This window comes from Meriones unguiculatus (genome assembly GCF_030254825.1).
Source record: "Meriones unguiculatus strain TT.TT164.6M chromosome Y unlocalized genomic scaffold, Bangor_MerUng_6.1 ChrY_unordered_Scaffold_35, whole genome shotgun sequence".
In the NCBI taxonomy this organism is placed as follows: Eukaryota; Metazoa; Chordata; class Mammalia; order Rodentia; family Muridae; genus Meriones; species Meriones unguiculatus.
The window spans coordinates 800,673-814,355 of record NW_026843712.1 but is presented as its reverse complement, the minus strand read 5'-3'; the positions used below and the strand labels follow the sequence as shown (position 1 = coordinate 814,355).

Below are 13,683 nucleotides of genomic sequence, written 5' to 3'. Positions count from 1 at the left end.
GGAGCATTTTTGGTACTTACCTATGTGGGCAGCCTTGGCAAATCTTTTGATCAGCAAAGGATCCTCCAAGGACTTTATTCAGCATAGCTGGATGTCCTAAAGCTTTAAAAGCCTCATCTAAACTATCCACCAAAGAATTAAAAAACTCTAATGCATCATGTTGCTCACGTAGATTAATAGGTTCACCCCAGAGCCTAAGAAAGAATTACGAGATAATAAATACAGGGAGTATCAGATATTTTATTTCTGTATGAAAAATAACAATAACAACAGAAAAGAAATTATTTAAAAAAAATATATTCTGAAAATTTATTCTTTTACACTGACAGAAGCCAAGAATATACTATAGAGCGGGTTAATACAGAAATTGGAAAGCTAATTCACAGTCAATATACTGCAAACAATCAGTTACAATAAATTTGGGAATAAGGCTACAGAGATGGTTCAGTGGTTAAGACATGTGCTGCTCTTCCAGAGGATTTGTGTTCAGTTCCTAGGAAAGACACAGTAGGTCAAAACTACTGATAACTCCAATTCCAGGAGATTGTCACACTCATCTGGCCTCAGTGAGAACTGTACACATGTGTTTCACAAACAAACTTGCAAGAAAAACATCCATATTCATAAAATAAAACCAAAAACATTAGAAAAAGAAATTAGCTCATGCAGACAAAGATGTGGGGTAAGGAGAAAACTCATCTATTACTATGCGGGGTGCAAATTTATACAGTTGCTATGGAAATCATTGTGGTGATTTCTAAAATGTGGGAATAGAGCTAACTCAATAAACCTCCCTGGGCATATACATAAAGGACTCTACATTTTACAAAGAACATTCTCTCAACCATGTTCATTGCCATTCTAATAATAGCCAGAAGCTGACAACAGCTTACATGTCCATCAACAAATGAATAGATAATAAAAATGTGGTACATTCACATGATGAAATATTAAAAAAAAAAAAACAGAACTATGAAATTCACAGTTATTTCTAAATGAGCTAGAAAAAAAATGATCTAAAAAAACAACAACCCATAACCCTGGTCCCTTAAGACAAGTACTGCGTGCACTCTCTTATACGCTGATGTTTAGATTTTAATCCTTTGACAGACATGCTACAACCTGTTACCCTCAAAGGTTAAGGCACACAGACCAGGGGAGAAGAGCATCTTTTTTCTTTTCTTTTTTCTTTTCTCCTTCCTTTCTTTTTTATAATTACACCTTATTCACTTAGTATCCCCTTTGTGGTTCCCTCCCTCCTCCCATCCCAATCCCTCCTTTCCTCCACCCTCTGCATGCATGCCCCTCCCCAAGTCCACTGATAGGGGAGGGCTTCTTTTTCCTTCCTTCTGATCCTAGTCAATTAGGCCTCTTGAGAAGGGGAAATAGAACATAAAGTTTGGGACACAGCGGGAGAGTCAAACAGTAGGATAAAGGACAGAATTGTGGAAGAGGAGAATTAAGAGAGGAAATATGGGAGGAACAACTAACTAAGGGCCATTTGAGAAGTAGAATGAAAACCTAATACAGTAAAGCCTCTAAAATATATACACAAATCAAAGAAATCTAAATGAAGTTACTAAAAATGCTGCTGCAACAGAGCTTTATAAAAAACTATTATGCCGGGGAATCAAAGATGGCAGCATCAGTGCATACCATTTCTGAAGAGCAGATTATCTGAAATTCCAAAACTGGTGAGTGCACAGGTAGCCGAAGCCAGAGCATTGACTTTGAGGCTTCCTGGGCCTGAGGGGACAACCCATGAGCTGGCACAGATTGGATCCAGGCCTCCCTGGTGGACATCTCTGGGATCTGAGAATAGTGAACTACTGACCCCCTGCACTTCCAGGATCTTCACTGGCAGGGAGTGCATAACCAATGGTATGGGGTGTCTCATTACTCTAAGAGCCAAACAAGAGACTCAAACCTGGGAGAAGAAAACTATGGGCTCTCTGAGATTACTGTACACACCTCAAAGTGCAGGTCCTGTGTACTTTCCACACATGCCTGCGAGTGAGTGCTTCAGTGACAGCAAGAAAGACAGGAACAGAGACACAATGCATACAGAGCCCCAGATCAGGATCCTTCTAACTAGCAGCCAGATATTACAAAGACACCTCTGCAAACACAGATAAACACTACCTCAGAGTAGAGGCCTGGAAAAATGTCTTTCAAGCAAACAGACCAAGAAAAAAAGCTGGGGTAGCTATCCTAAAAGCGAATAAATCAAATTAATGAAAATTAATCAAAAAAGATGAGGAGGTAATTCTAACAAAAGAAAAATCCACCATGAGGACACAACAATCCTGAATTTCTATGCCCTAAGTACAAGAGTACCTGCATTTATAAATGAAACATTATAAAAGCTCAAACCACACACTCATCCCAACACCTTAATAGTGGAAGACATCAACACTCCCCTCTCACCAACGGACAGATCATCTAGACATAAGCTAAAAGGGAAATAATGACACTAAGGCACCCAAACAGAACCTTTCACCCAAACTCAGTAGGGTATACCTTCTTTTCAGCACCTCATGGAACATTCTCAAAAATGGACCACATAGTCAGACATACAGCAAGCTGCAAAAGATACAAGATGACTGAAATAATCCCTGTATCCTAATCAGGCCACCATGGCCTAAAACTACATCTGAACAACAAGAGATATGACAAAAAGCCTACACATTCATGGAAACTAAACAAATCTCCACTCAATGACAGCTGGATAAGGAAAGAAATAATGAAAAATATTAAAGAATTCCTAGAATTCAATGAAAGTGAGTACACAACATGCCCAGACTTATGGAACACAATGAAAGCAGGGGTAAGAGGCACATAAGTGCTTTCAGAAAGAAGTTTAACATATCTCCTACAAACCACAGCACACCTGAAAGACTAGGAGAAAAAAAAAAAAAAAAAAAAAAGAGGCAGAACCACCAAGGAATAGACAACTGGAAGTATTCAAACTCATAGCTTGCTCTTTGATCACCTAAACCCTGATGGGGGAGGAGCCTTACCAGGCCACAGAGGAAGACAATTCAGTCACTCCTGATGAGATCTGATAGACTAGAATCAGAAGGCAGGAGAGGAAGACCTCCCCTATCAGTGGACTTGGGGAGGGGCATTTGTGGAGAAGGGTAACGGAAGGTGGGATTGGGAGGGAGGAAGGGGGGGTTTATGGGGAGATACAAAGTGAATAAAGTGTAATTAATAAAAATTAAAAAAATAAAGAATATTAAAAAAATGTTTGTAGCACCTCTATTCATAATAGCCACAATCTGGAAACAACCTAGATGTTTCTCAATGGAGGAATTGATACAGAAATTGTGGTACAATAACCCAATGGAATATTATTCAGCTATTAAAAACAAGGAAATCACGAAATCTGCAGGGAAAATGTGGGAACAAGAAAAGATCATCCTGAGTGAGGCAATCCAGAAGCAGAAAGACACACATGGTAGGTACGCACTCATAAGTGGTTATTAGACATATAGTATAAACACACTAACATCTATAGTCCTAAAGAAGCTAAAAACCAAGGAGGAAACATGATCAATCCTCATTCAAAAGGGCAAACGACATCGTTTTTGGAAGCAAGAGACAAAAGGGAACAAGACAGGAGCCTACCACACAGGGCCTCTGAAAGACTCTACTGATCAAAGTACCAAAGCAGAGACTGAGACCCAGCCAAATCTTGAGCACAGTGCTGTGAATCTTATGAAAGAAGGGGAGAATGAAAGACCTGGAGAGGACAGGTGAGGGGCATAGGGGGAGAAGAGGGAGGGAGGGAGGGAAGAATTGGGAGGAGACTCTGGAGGGAGCCAGAGCCAGGATACAAAGTGAATAAATTCTAATATATGACAATAAAAAAAACAACACTAAAATTTTTATGCAAAACTTCACATCACTAAACTTCACATTCTATTATTCCCTATGTACTTATTCAGCTTCATTTCAGATTTTTCATAGTTGCTTAATATACATCTGATATATGTTCAAGTGTGTAAGAAAATATTATTTACTTGTGTATAGCTTTGAGAAATTTTGCTAAGAATGTTACAATGTTTCTTATATTTACTGCATTAGAAAATCAGGCTGATGTATCTATTAACTTTTTTATAGTTTTATCTGTTGTGGTACTCAATATGTAGACCTTGGTGACCTTTAAGTTCCACCGGTTACAGCCTTTTGAGTGATGAAATAAAAATGTATTTTACTATCATTGTGTTCTCTTACATTTTTTATATGATTTCCAAATGACTATTAGTATGCAAAGGAGTTTCACATCACATACATTTTATCTCTTTTGGAGACAGTGTCTTAAATAGGTAGTGTAGATTGGTTTGGAACTAAGAGCTGAATTAGAGAATCTGTGCTAGAATTATAGACAGAAACCATATCCAGTATATTAAGGGTCTCTCTTCAGATACCTTATTTATTTTAAAGTTTTTAAATAAGTGTTGATTTTCTAAGAATTTTTCTTACATGTTCAGTTTATTTATACATGTTTGCCAACTCTCCTAGTCTGGAACTTACTTTTTCCACTCTTTGGGGCAGTGGTTTGCAACCATTAGGTCGAATGTCCCTTACACAGAGGTTGGCTAAGACCATTGGAAAATAGATATTTATACTGTGCCTCTTTTTGTGCAGCAAAAAGAATAATTTTAGGGTTAGGTGTCCTTACAACATTAGGAACTGTATTTATGGGTCGCAGCATTAGTAAGGTTGGAAGAAAATGTCAATGTTATTAATTTTATATTGTTATTATTGTTTGAGACAGGTTTTACTATGTTGCTCTAGCTGGCCAGGAACTTGTTATAAATGCCAGAGCTGACTAGAACAGATATCATCCTGTCTTTGGACATAAAGACTAATGGAAATACCAAGGATAAACTCACTGGCTTTATTTGAGAGAAAAAAACAAAAAAACAACCAAAACCTAAAAATTCCCAAGTTAAAGCAACTCAATAAAATTACACCCAAAAAAACAATCCTAATGAAAAGAAAATCTGTATCTTGAGAGACTCAAAGAAACAACAGTGGATAGAAGCCAAACTGTGTGTCTTAAAACTCAAATTATTATGTATATGTTATTATTATATATGTGTGTGTTATATATATACAGAAATGAGTGATGCAATTGTTAGTGATATTAAAAAAGAATTTTTTAAGTATGATGATAGATCATAATCATACTTATTTTAAATGTTACTTTCAAAAGCCTAGCATGTTGGTTCTCATTTGTAATACCAACACTTAGGGGATAAGGCTGGAGTATTAGCACAGGACCAGTTTCAGTTATCTTGAACAGTGTTCAAGATCAGCGTGAGCTATAAAAACCAAACCTAAAAACACAGCAAAAAGGAGAATCAAACCCATAAAGCCTATAAACACAGAAATAAATGATGAAATATATTTCAGGGGCTCAACAGTTTAGTAGTATCAGTTTCAAAAAATTAATTTAGTATTTCACTTCACATTAATTACAGAAAAAAAAAAAACCAAAAACACGTATTTGCAGACCAATAACACAGACAGTGATTAATAAGGTTTCTTTATGTTATGGCAAGTTTTACAACTTTCTTTTGGATAATAGAGTTAAAAAAAAAAACTGAGTAAGAATGACAACTGAATACTACCACTATTATAATATCACAACTATATATCCTAATGTATATATCCTAACGTTTAAGAGCATAATATTATTTTATTTCTGAGTTATATAAAAATCTTGATGGAAATCCACCCATAATTTACCTGAATTGTTGCCAAAATCCTCTGGGCACATAGTATTGTAATTGAGAAGAAGCTAAATGTCCAAAGGTTATCTGAAGGTGTTTTAAGACACCAATGTTGTACTCTTTTCTATCGTCTACTTTACTCAATGTAGGTTTGTCTTCAAATTGATGAGGATATCCAAATACATCATCTCTGAGATCAACATTATTCTAAAACCATCAAAAAACAATGCAAAATAAAAATGAAGTTTTCAGGTATAATCAGTTAAAACAGGTTATCACATGGTAAATAAATAAATGACTTACAGTACTTTGAATTTCATTAATTTTTAGTTGATTTTCTTTGCTTTTCTTTTATTATTTTATTTTATTTTACAGGGTTGCTCTGTGTAGTCCTAGCTGTCCTGGACTTGCTTTGTAGGCCAACCTCAAACTTCTAACAATCTGCCTGCCTCTGGGACTGGGAGGGAATGAGGGATCAGGACACAGCTGGGATACAGAGTTAATAAAATGTAACTGATAAAAAAAAAATAAAATTTAAAAAAAAAAAGACATCACTAAAAGCAAGTATAACGGGTGAAACTGAATGTTAGGAAACTATGCGGGCTTGGAAGCTTAGGATGGCGTAGCTATTGCCCAGCACTGTGTTCTAGGTTAACTAAATATATCATAGTCTCTGTGTGGTGATTTGTTTATACAGCTGTTTAGGATTAATTGTGGCTTACTGAAAGATACATCAACAGTAAATATTAATTGCAAATACAACAGAATAGAAAGAAGCATATAAACAAGCAACATATTAAATTACAATCAACATGAAATATTAAATAAAAGCACAAAAGTTAATTTTATTTAAAGTTTTGTATTTTGCCTGTATTATTTACTTCTAGCTAATATTATTAAACATCCTTATCAGTGTTAAAATCAACTATCTAGAAGTAGCATGGTCTACTAAAAACAGAACTTAAATTTCAAATAACATGACTGGACCTTTCAGTCCATATTATAAAATGGCATACTATAATATCCCATAAGTACCAAGTCAGACATTCTACCACTATTATCAAATAGTGTATAGAAAATTATTCTCCAAAGAGAGAATAAGCCTATCTGGTCTTAGGATTTTAAAAAATAAAGCAAAACCTGATTAAAAACTTACCTCACTGTCCTGCCTCTCATCCTTGAATATATCATCATTTATATCATTTCCTATGCTTTCAATTGCAAGAATGCTGTTCCTGATTGAAGGAATCATGTACAGCTGTTGAAGTACAGAGTTCATATAACAAGTTGCACCGGCATTTTTGAGTCCCACAAATCCTTTTGGTGGACGGGGTCCAACAGGTGGTAAATATTCCCACTCGGTTGTTTCACAAGCTGAAAGAAGAAAAGGATAGCTTATAGCATGAAAATTATACCGCCTTTAGGCTAAGAAATGTATGAGAAACAAGTTGTCTCTTTTTAACCAGAGAAGATTTGGAACACTAAAATTTTCTTTTAGTAACATGAGCCAAACTGAGTTCATAATTTTATTGATACTACATATATAAAATTTTCTTAGAAATACTAGTGCCAGGAAATATACAATACTGAATTTTATACTTTATTTTTATTTTTTTATTGCTTTGTTTGATCAATTGTTCTCAACTCTCCTAATGCTGCAACCCTCAAGTTGTGGTGACGCCCACCTACAAAATTATTTTCAGTGCTACTTCATCAGTGTAATTTTGCTGTTATAAATTGTAAATGTCTGAAAAATGTCTGTTTTCTGATGGTATCGGTCAATCCCTATGAAAGAGTCATTCAACCCCCAACAGGTTGTCTAAATCTATAGGTTGAGAACCTCTGGTTTAGATTCAGTTTTATTTGTTGTAATTATAGAAGAATTGAGTGTAACTGAAATCACTATGAGATCTATCATTTAAATTCCTTAAACTTAGCAAAAAGCAGTAATTTAAGGATAATAATTTGGAAGCAAGTTACATAAATTAAGAATATGTTAAATTAAAAATTATACCATTTATGAGACCTCCAACTGAGCTTAGTGGCACATACCTTTAACCTCAGCTTCTCGGAGATAGAAATATATTTAGCTCTAGGTTGGCCTAAATACTAAGTTACAGGACCACTTAAACCCTGTCTCAAGGAAAATACCACACAAACCCAAACCAAAAGAACCAGATCTCCAAATGTTGATAAATAAATTGATGGTAAAATAAAGTTGAGAAATTTACTACATTTCCATTTGTGTGTGATGGGTAAATCAACCTAAAGCAGAGAAATAATCACAGCATGCACAACTTTCATATACATAATCTCTGGACCAGGAATATGGAATACACTGAAAGTCAGTTTTTCTTATGCATTTTTTTATACCTTTAAAAACTTTAGCAATGCAAGTGTACTAGATAAATAAATGACTACTAATACAAATTGGTATGTTTTTTATTTTAGGTTCCCAGAATAAAGATCTACTCTTTAAAAATTAAGTTAATATAAGAGGGGCTGAAGAGATGGCTCAGAGGTTAAGAGCACTCCACTGGCTGCTCTTCCAAAGGTCCTAAGTTCAAGTTCCAGCAACCACATGGTTGCTCATCACCATCTCTAATGAGATCTGGTGGCCTTTTCTGCCGTGCAAAGAACAAAATATATGAGAGAATTCCTTTCACTCTGAAAGATAATGTAACAGAATTTCAAATTTTAAAAAAATTTTTAATAGTATTACCAATTATTTAGATAAAAATCTTGTTTTTTCTCCTAAAATTACTTAAGGTTTTTATATTCTGACAGTTTACTTAAAACAATCTACAACCCATCCTCCACTTTATTATGTCTCAAAACAGAGGACTTACATTGCTGCCCAGTGGTGTTCAGCTTTCTATACACAGCACTCTGTGGCCTCAAATTCATTATCCTACTCTACTCTGCCCAGACTTAGAATTTCACGTATGCACCTCTAAGCCTGGCTTTACTTTACTTTCACTTGTAAGACTTACAGAGCCATTTTATGGGACTTTGAATGCATGGTATGCATTTTAAGTCACTTGAATATTTTCTCTAGATCTTTGGAATAATTTTATTCTTAGAACTCAAGATCATTAAACAACCTGTATATTAGACAATCAAACTATTCACAATATCTAGTGTTTAAATGTTTATATCTGTGTCATCAATTTTGGTTCTAAATATTCTAGAGTTTAGATTTTAGATCAGTTATAAATTTTAAAACTTAGGCTAAATTACATAAGAAAAGAACACTAGTGATGCTGGATTTTTAAACAATATTAAATAAAATGCAATAAAATAATAGTGTTACATTTTACTTACTAGTTATTGATGTGCCTAAATAATACATTTCAGTCAAACAGTTTACTATCTGGTTAAGATTCCTCACGCAGCCAAACGCCAAAGCTACGAGTAGTTCAAAACCAGCATTAATTGTAGCTGGTGAATTACAGACTGGAACAGCTTGCTTGGCTGGTAATTCCCCACTCCTTGAGTATTGAAGGTAAGCTTTTGATGCAGGAAAGATGAAATCATCAATTAATTCCTAAGGAGAGAAGAAAAGACATTTGACATTAAACAAGTATAGATATATTTTTAGAAAAGTAAATCTCTTGCACGAAAATATTATTACAATGATTTGACATTTGACTTAAAGACTTAAAACAATTTAAAATGATACTCTTAACAAAATGCTACTAAAAATCTAAGAGTATATAATGAATACCATCATTTTCTAGATGAAACGTAAGCCAAGAATCATAAACTAACTTTAAATTCATTTTAAATAAAAATACATCCAAGGTAAACTCTTTACCCTTAGGAAAGTTATTTATACAATCCTTGGAAGAATTCAGATTTAGCAAATAGTAAATCATGACGCTGCTTACTGATTCTAAAAGTTATTTTATCTGAACTCATAAGTATAATTATGTCTTTTAAAAAGATTTGAGTTTGGAGGTGGTGGCTAGATGACTTTAATCTCAGCACTCATAGGTAGAAGTAGGCAGAACCCTGAGTTCAATGCCAGCATAATCTACAGAATGAGTTCCTCGATAGCCAAGACTACATAAAGAAACCCTTTCTGTAAAACCAAAATAAAAAAAACCAAAACAAACAAAAATTTTGCACACATTTTTTCATTAGTACTCATTCTATTTTGTAGTGAAGGCAAATGACAAAAGGGATTATAAAAAAAGAGAAGGGGTTGGAAAAAGAAGGGGAAAAGAATAAATATTTAGTTGCAAGTTTGGGAAAATGAATCATATTCCCTTTTCTTTTCTATTCTCATTATAATAACAGAGTATAAAGAAATTATTTTCTTAAAATCACAATAATATTATTGTGAGTTAAGTCTTGGGAATGCACTAAGAGCCAATGAAAAGCCTGTATGATAAAATCCATGGCATCACCAATCCTCTGCCCTACATGTCCCCCAAAAGATAGTCATTAAATATAAACTCCCAGTGCAGTTTTGGTCAACCAGGTCCAGAGAGGCAACTAAACCAACATAAGCTATTGCTATTGCTTCTGTATGTCATTGTAACAATTGTTAAGACCAGACTGGAGCATACTTTGGTTGCAGGATATAAAGACAACAAATTGAAACACATCTGAAAACTTCCTTTCCACATTCACAGTGGTGAAAGGCACTGTGTAGGCAGCCGGAAAAAGAGAAGATTAACATCTTACCCAATGCTAGGTTGTGAATGCTGCAATACTGACCTACTGGACAAGATGTGTACACTGGTGTAACAGTAGTCTGAGAATAAGGATATAACTGCTTTATAATTGGATCTGAGCTCTATGCCATGCAAGGAGATTCATACTTGGCACTGTAAACCCCAAGGCTTCATTGAGAGGTCATAGGACCCTATTGTCAAAAGAATGTGATGGAGGAATGCGAAGCAGTTAAGGCAGAAGGGCTACTACTATTGTTAAATGGATATGTTGACAATCTGCCTTTTAGATACTTCTACTCAGAGGCTAGTGCTTCCCTCAACTTTGACCAGGGAAGACTCTGTCAGCAGTCATTAACAATGCAGGCAGCCATAACTGGTCAGAGTGTATGGAATAAGATGTAACTGTTGAACATTCAGTTCTTAATTGGGTATCCATATCAATTCTCATAACTCAAAGAACACTGTAGAAGAGAAAGCAGAAACAATTTAAATGAGTGCTGTGAAATATTGGATATGACATGGTGGTTGACATGGCTTAAAATATCTGCACAATGTCAAGGTCAAGAGATCAGTTTTCAACAGGCAGAATTAATTGTACTCAGTGACTCAAAACAAATAAAATAGTAAAGGCATGAAAAGGATGGCTTCTTTTGGGTTAAATGAGGGAGTCTGTAGTAATGTCTGGAATGTGATTAAAATACACTTTCTAATGTGTATGCCCAGTAAGATCACTACACTGTCCACCAGGGCTACATCATGTTGATACAACTATCCCGGATGGCTTACCTGAGATAAATATTTTTCAATGGCATGCAGCTAAGTTCAGAAACTATTGTTTATCTGGCTCGAATACCTCTTTACATTACTCTGTTTTTTTCAAAGGAAATCATGATACAGATAATTTGCCTTCAAATGTTTGAAAGCAAACTATTAATTTCTGCATTTAATTTTAAGATCAAATGAAAGGTAACTCTTCAGTAGTGTTTCCTATATGTTTCTAATGGATTACAAATATATTCATGTCTACTATGTGATTTTTAAAATTATTTTTATTATTATTAATTATAATTTATTCACTTTGTATCCTGGCTGTACAGCTTCAGAAATACAAAAAGCAAAATGCATTCCCAATCCGAGAATATTAGTTTCCTTCTTATGAACTCTCATAGCACAGGTTGATTTCCAACTTGCTATGTATCTGAGGATTGCCTTGAACTTCTGCTCCTCCTGCCTTCATTTCCTGAGTAATCACAGGTATGTGTCACCATGACAAATTTATGTAGTACTGGGAAACTGAACCAGGAGTTTCATGCATGATAAGCAAGTACTAGACCAAGGTACTTAGACCCTGATTTATGTTTTCTAACAAGAGTTCATTCTCCTGTTATGCTGATCCAAGCCATACTGTATTTCAGCGAGTTAAAAAAACAAAAAGAAAGAAAGAAAAAAAAGTGTGCTCAGTCCCAATCATTATATGCTTTGCTTTCCTGGCCTCATGATTCCTTAGGCTAGCCTCACCCAAACTGGCTCTCTTTGTCAATATTTCATTCATATTTGACACTATCTTTTAAATATAGCTTCAATTATTGAAACCATAACAACTTTAACTAATGATACAAAATACACTTTATACATATATCAAACTGTTAAGAATAAAAGATTAAAAAGATCTTTAAAAATACAGAAATTTAAAAAATTCTTAGTTTTGCTGAGCTATAAAATTTTTCAATAGTAGAAAAAGATATACTGCCAAGATCATAAACACAAACAAAATAAAATTTACTAAAAAAAGTTAAAGCCTTCAGTGATCAGTTGCTTAGCTTCCTTCTGTAGTAGATAGGAATTAACACAAAGACCTGTAAGTGAGCAATGCAGAGAGGGTGACTTTGACATACTCCTAAATGGAATGTCTTGACCAAACCCCTCCTCTTAAAGCATAGGAACCTATATACAGAAGAGGAGACAGAAAGATTTTAAGATCCAGAGGTAATAGATGACTTCAATGAAATAGTGTCTTCAGGGAAAGAGGACTGATGTACATATGAACTTAGAGAGATGATGGCAGCAGCCACAGGACCTGATTAAAAAAAAATATCGTCCCACTTTTACCAAGAATGTATCTGCAACCGATAACCCACTGGAAGAGTAAAATCAATTTTCAAACATGGAGTGTTTTAGAGGTGAGTGAGAAAGAGAATGAGACAAGAAAAGAGAAAGAAAGAGAAAGAGGAAAGCAGAGAGACAGGAACATAAAACTGGGTGGGTAGGGAGGAGAGGGATACAATCAAAATATACTGCATGAAATATGTTAATAAAAAAGGAAAAATATCTGAAACTAATAAAGTTCAGATGAACAAAAGTATTTTTAAACATTTTAATTTAAAAAATTAAAGATACAATATATGAAATGTTTAATCTAAAGCATATGCTGCCATATAAAATGTCCTAAGAGTTTGTTGCTCTTCCCCATCTCCCTTACTCCTAGAAAAAAATAACTCACATGGCTGACAAGAGATCTGCCTGAACTAGATTCTAGAATCCTAGGAGTAATAATCTGTGCCACCATGGCAGTCTTTAGTTAAGAATTAAAATTTAGAACTAAGGGGTGTGGAAGATGAGTTAGAAGGTAAAAAAGAAAATAACAAACCCTTTGGCTCTGGAATAAGATCTGAGTTCAAAACCCTAGAACCCATGTAAAGCTGGACATGGTAGTTAAATACTTGTAATCCCAGTATATATAAAGGTGACACAGACAAGGAGAATCTCTGGAAGCTTGTAGGTCAGCTAATGTACTATATTTAGTGGTGAATAACAAGGAACCTATGTTTCAAACAAGGAGTAAAACTACAAATGCAACACAGTATGCACACTCCTATACTTAAACATAGAAATATACACTCACTCATAGGAATTGAGAACTTACTTTAACAAGATTAAAACCTCCTTTTTTACAACCAATTTGATACTTTTCCTCAGGAGTTTGAAAGGACAGTAACTCTTTTGTTACTCCCAGATGGCCTTCCAAGATTGGATCTTCTACACCTTTTTCTCCCGAGTTTTTAACATAATCCTGCCAAAGAAAACAGAATTCAGGTCCAACTTTTAAAGGACACAGAAAGGGGTAGGAAGCCACAACAGTGCATATATAAATTCTCTACATTGTTCTTTGCAGATAATTTTAAAGTTTTACAATGGCACTTATTAGAGTTTGAGGCCAGAGTTGCCCTTTAACATTATGAATTATAACAGCTTTATAA

At 34.7% G+C, this 13,683-nt stretch overlaps 1 protein-coding gene across 2 annotated transcripts in view; it reads right to left on the bottom strand.

Moving 5' to 3' along the window:
* LOC110542881 (probable ubiquitin carboxyl-terminal hydrolase FAF-X) overlaps window positions 1–13,683 on the bottom strand; it is a 126,152-nt gene that overhangs the window by 27,420 nt on the left and 85,049 nt on the right. For both annotated transcript variants that reach the window (XM_060376846.1, XM_060376845.1), the window contains 5 exons: window positions 13,350–13,496; window positions 9,069–9,291; window positions 6,901–7,118; window positions 5,761–5,951; window positions 21–194 (listed from right to left, as the gene is read on the bottom strand). In XM_060376846.1, coding sequence (XP_060232829.1) covers window positions 21–194; window positions 5,761–5,951; window positions 6,901–7,118; window positions 9,069–9,291; window positions 13,350–13,496 — 953 coding nt within the window. The remainder of the gene's footprint in view (window positions 1–20; window positions 195–5,760; window positions 5,952–6,900; window positions 7,119–9,068; window positions 9,292–13,349; window positions 13,497–13,683) is intronic.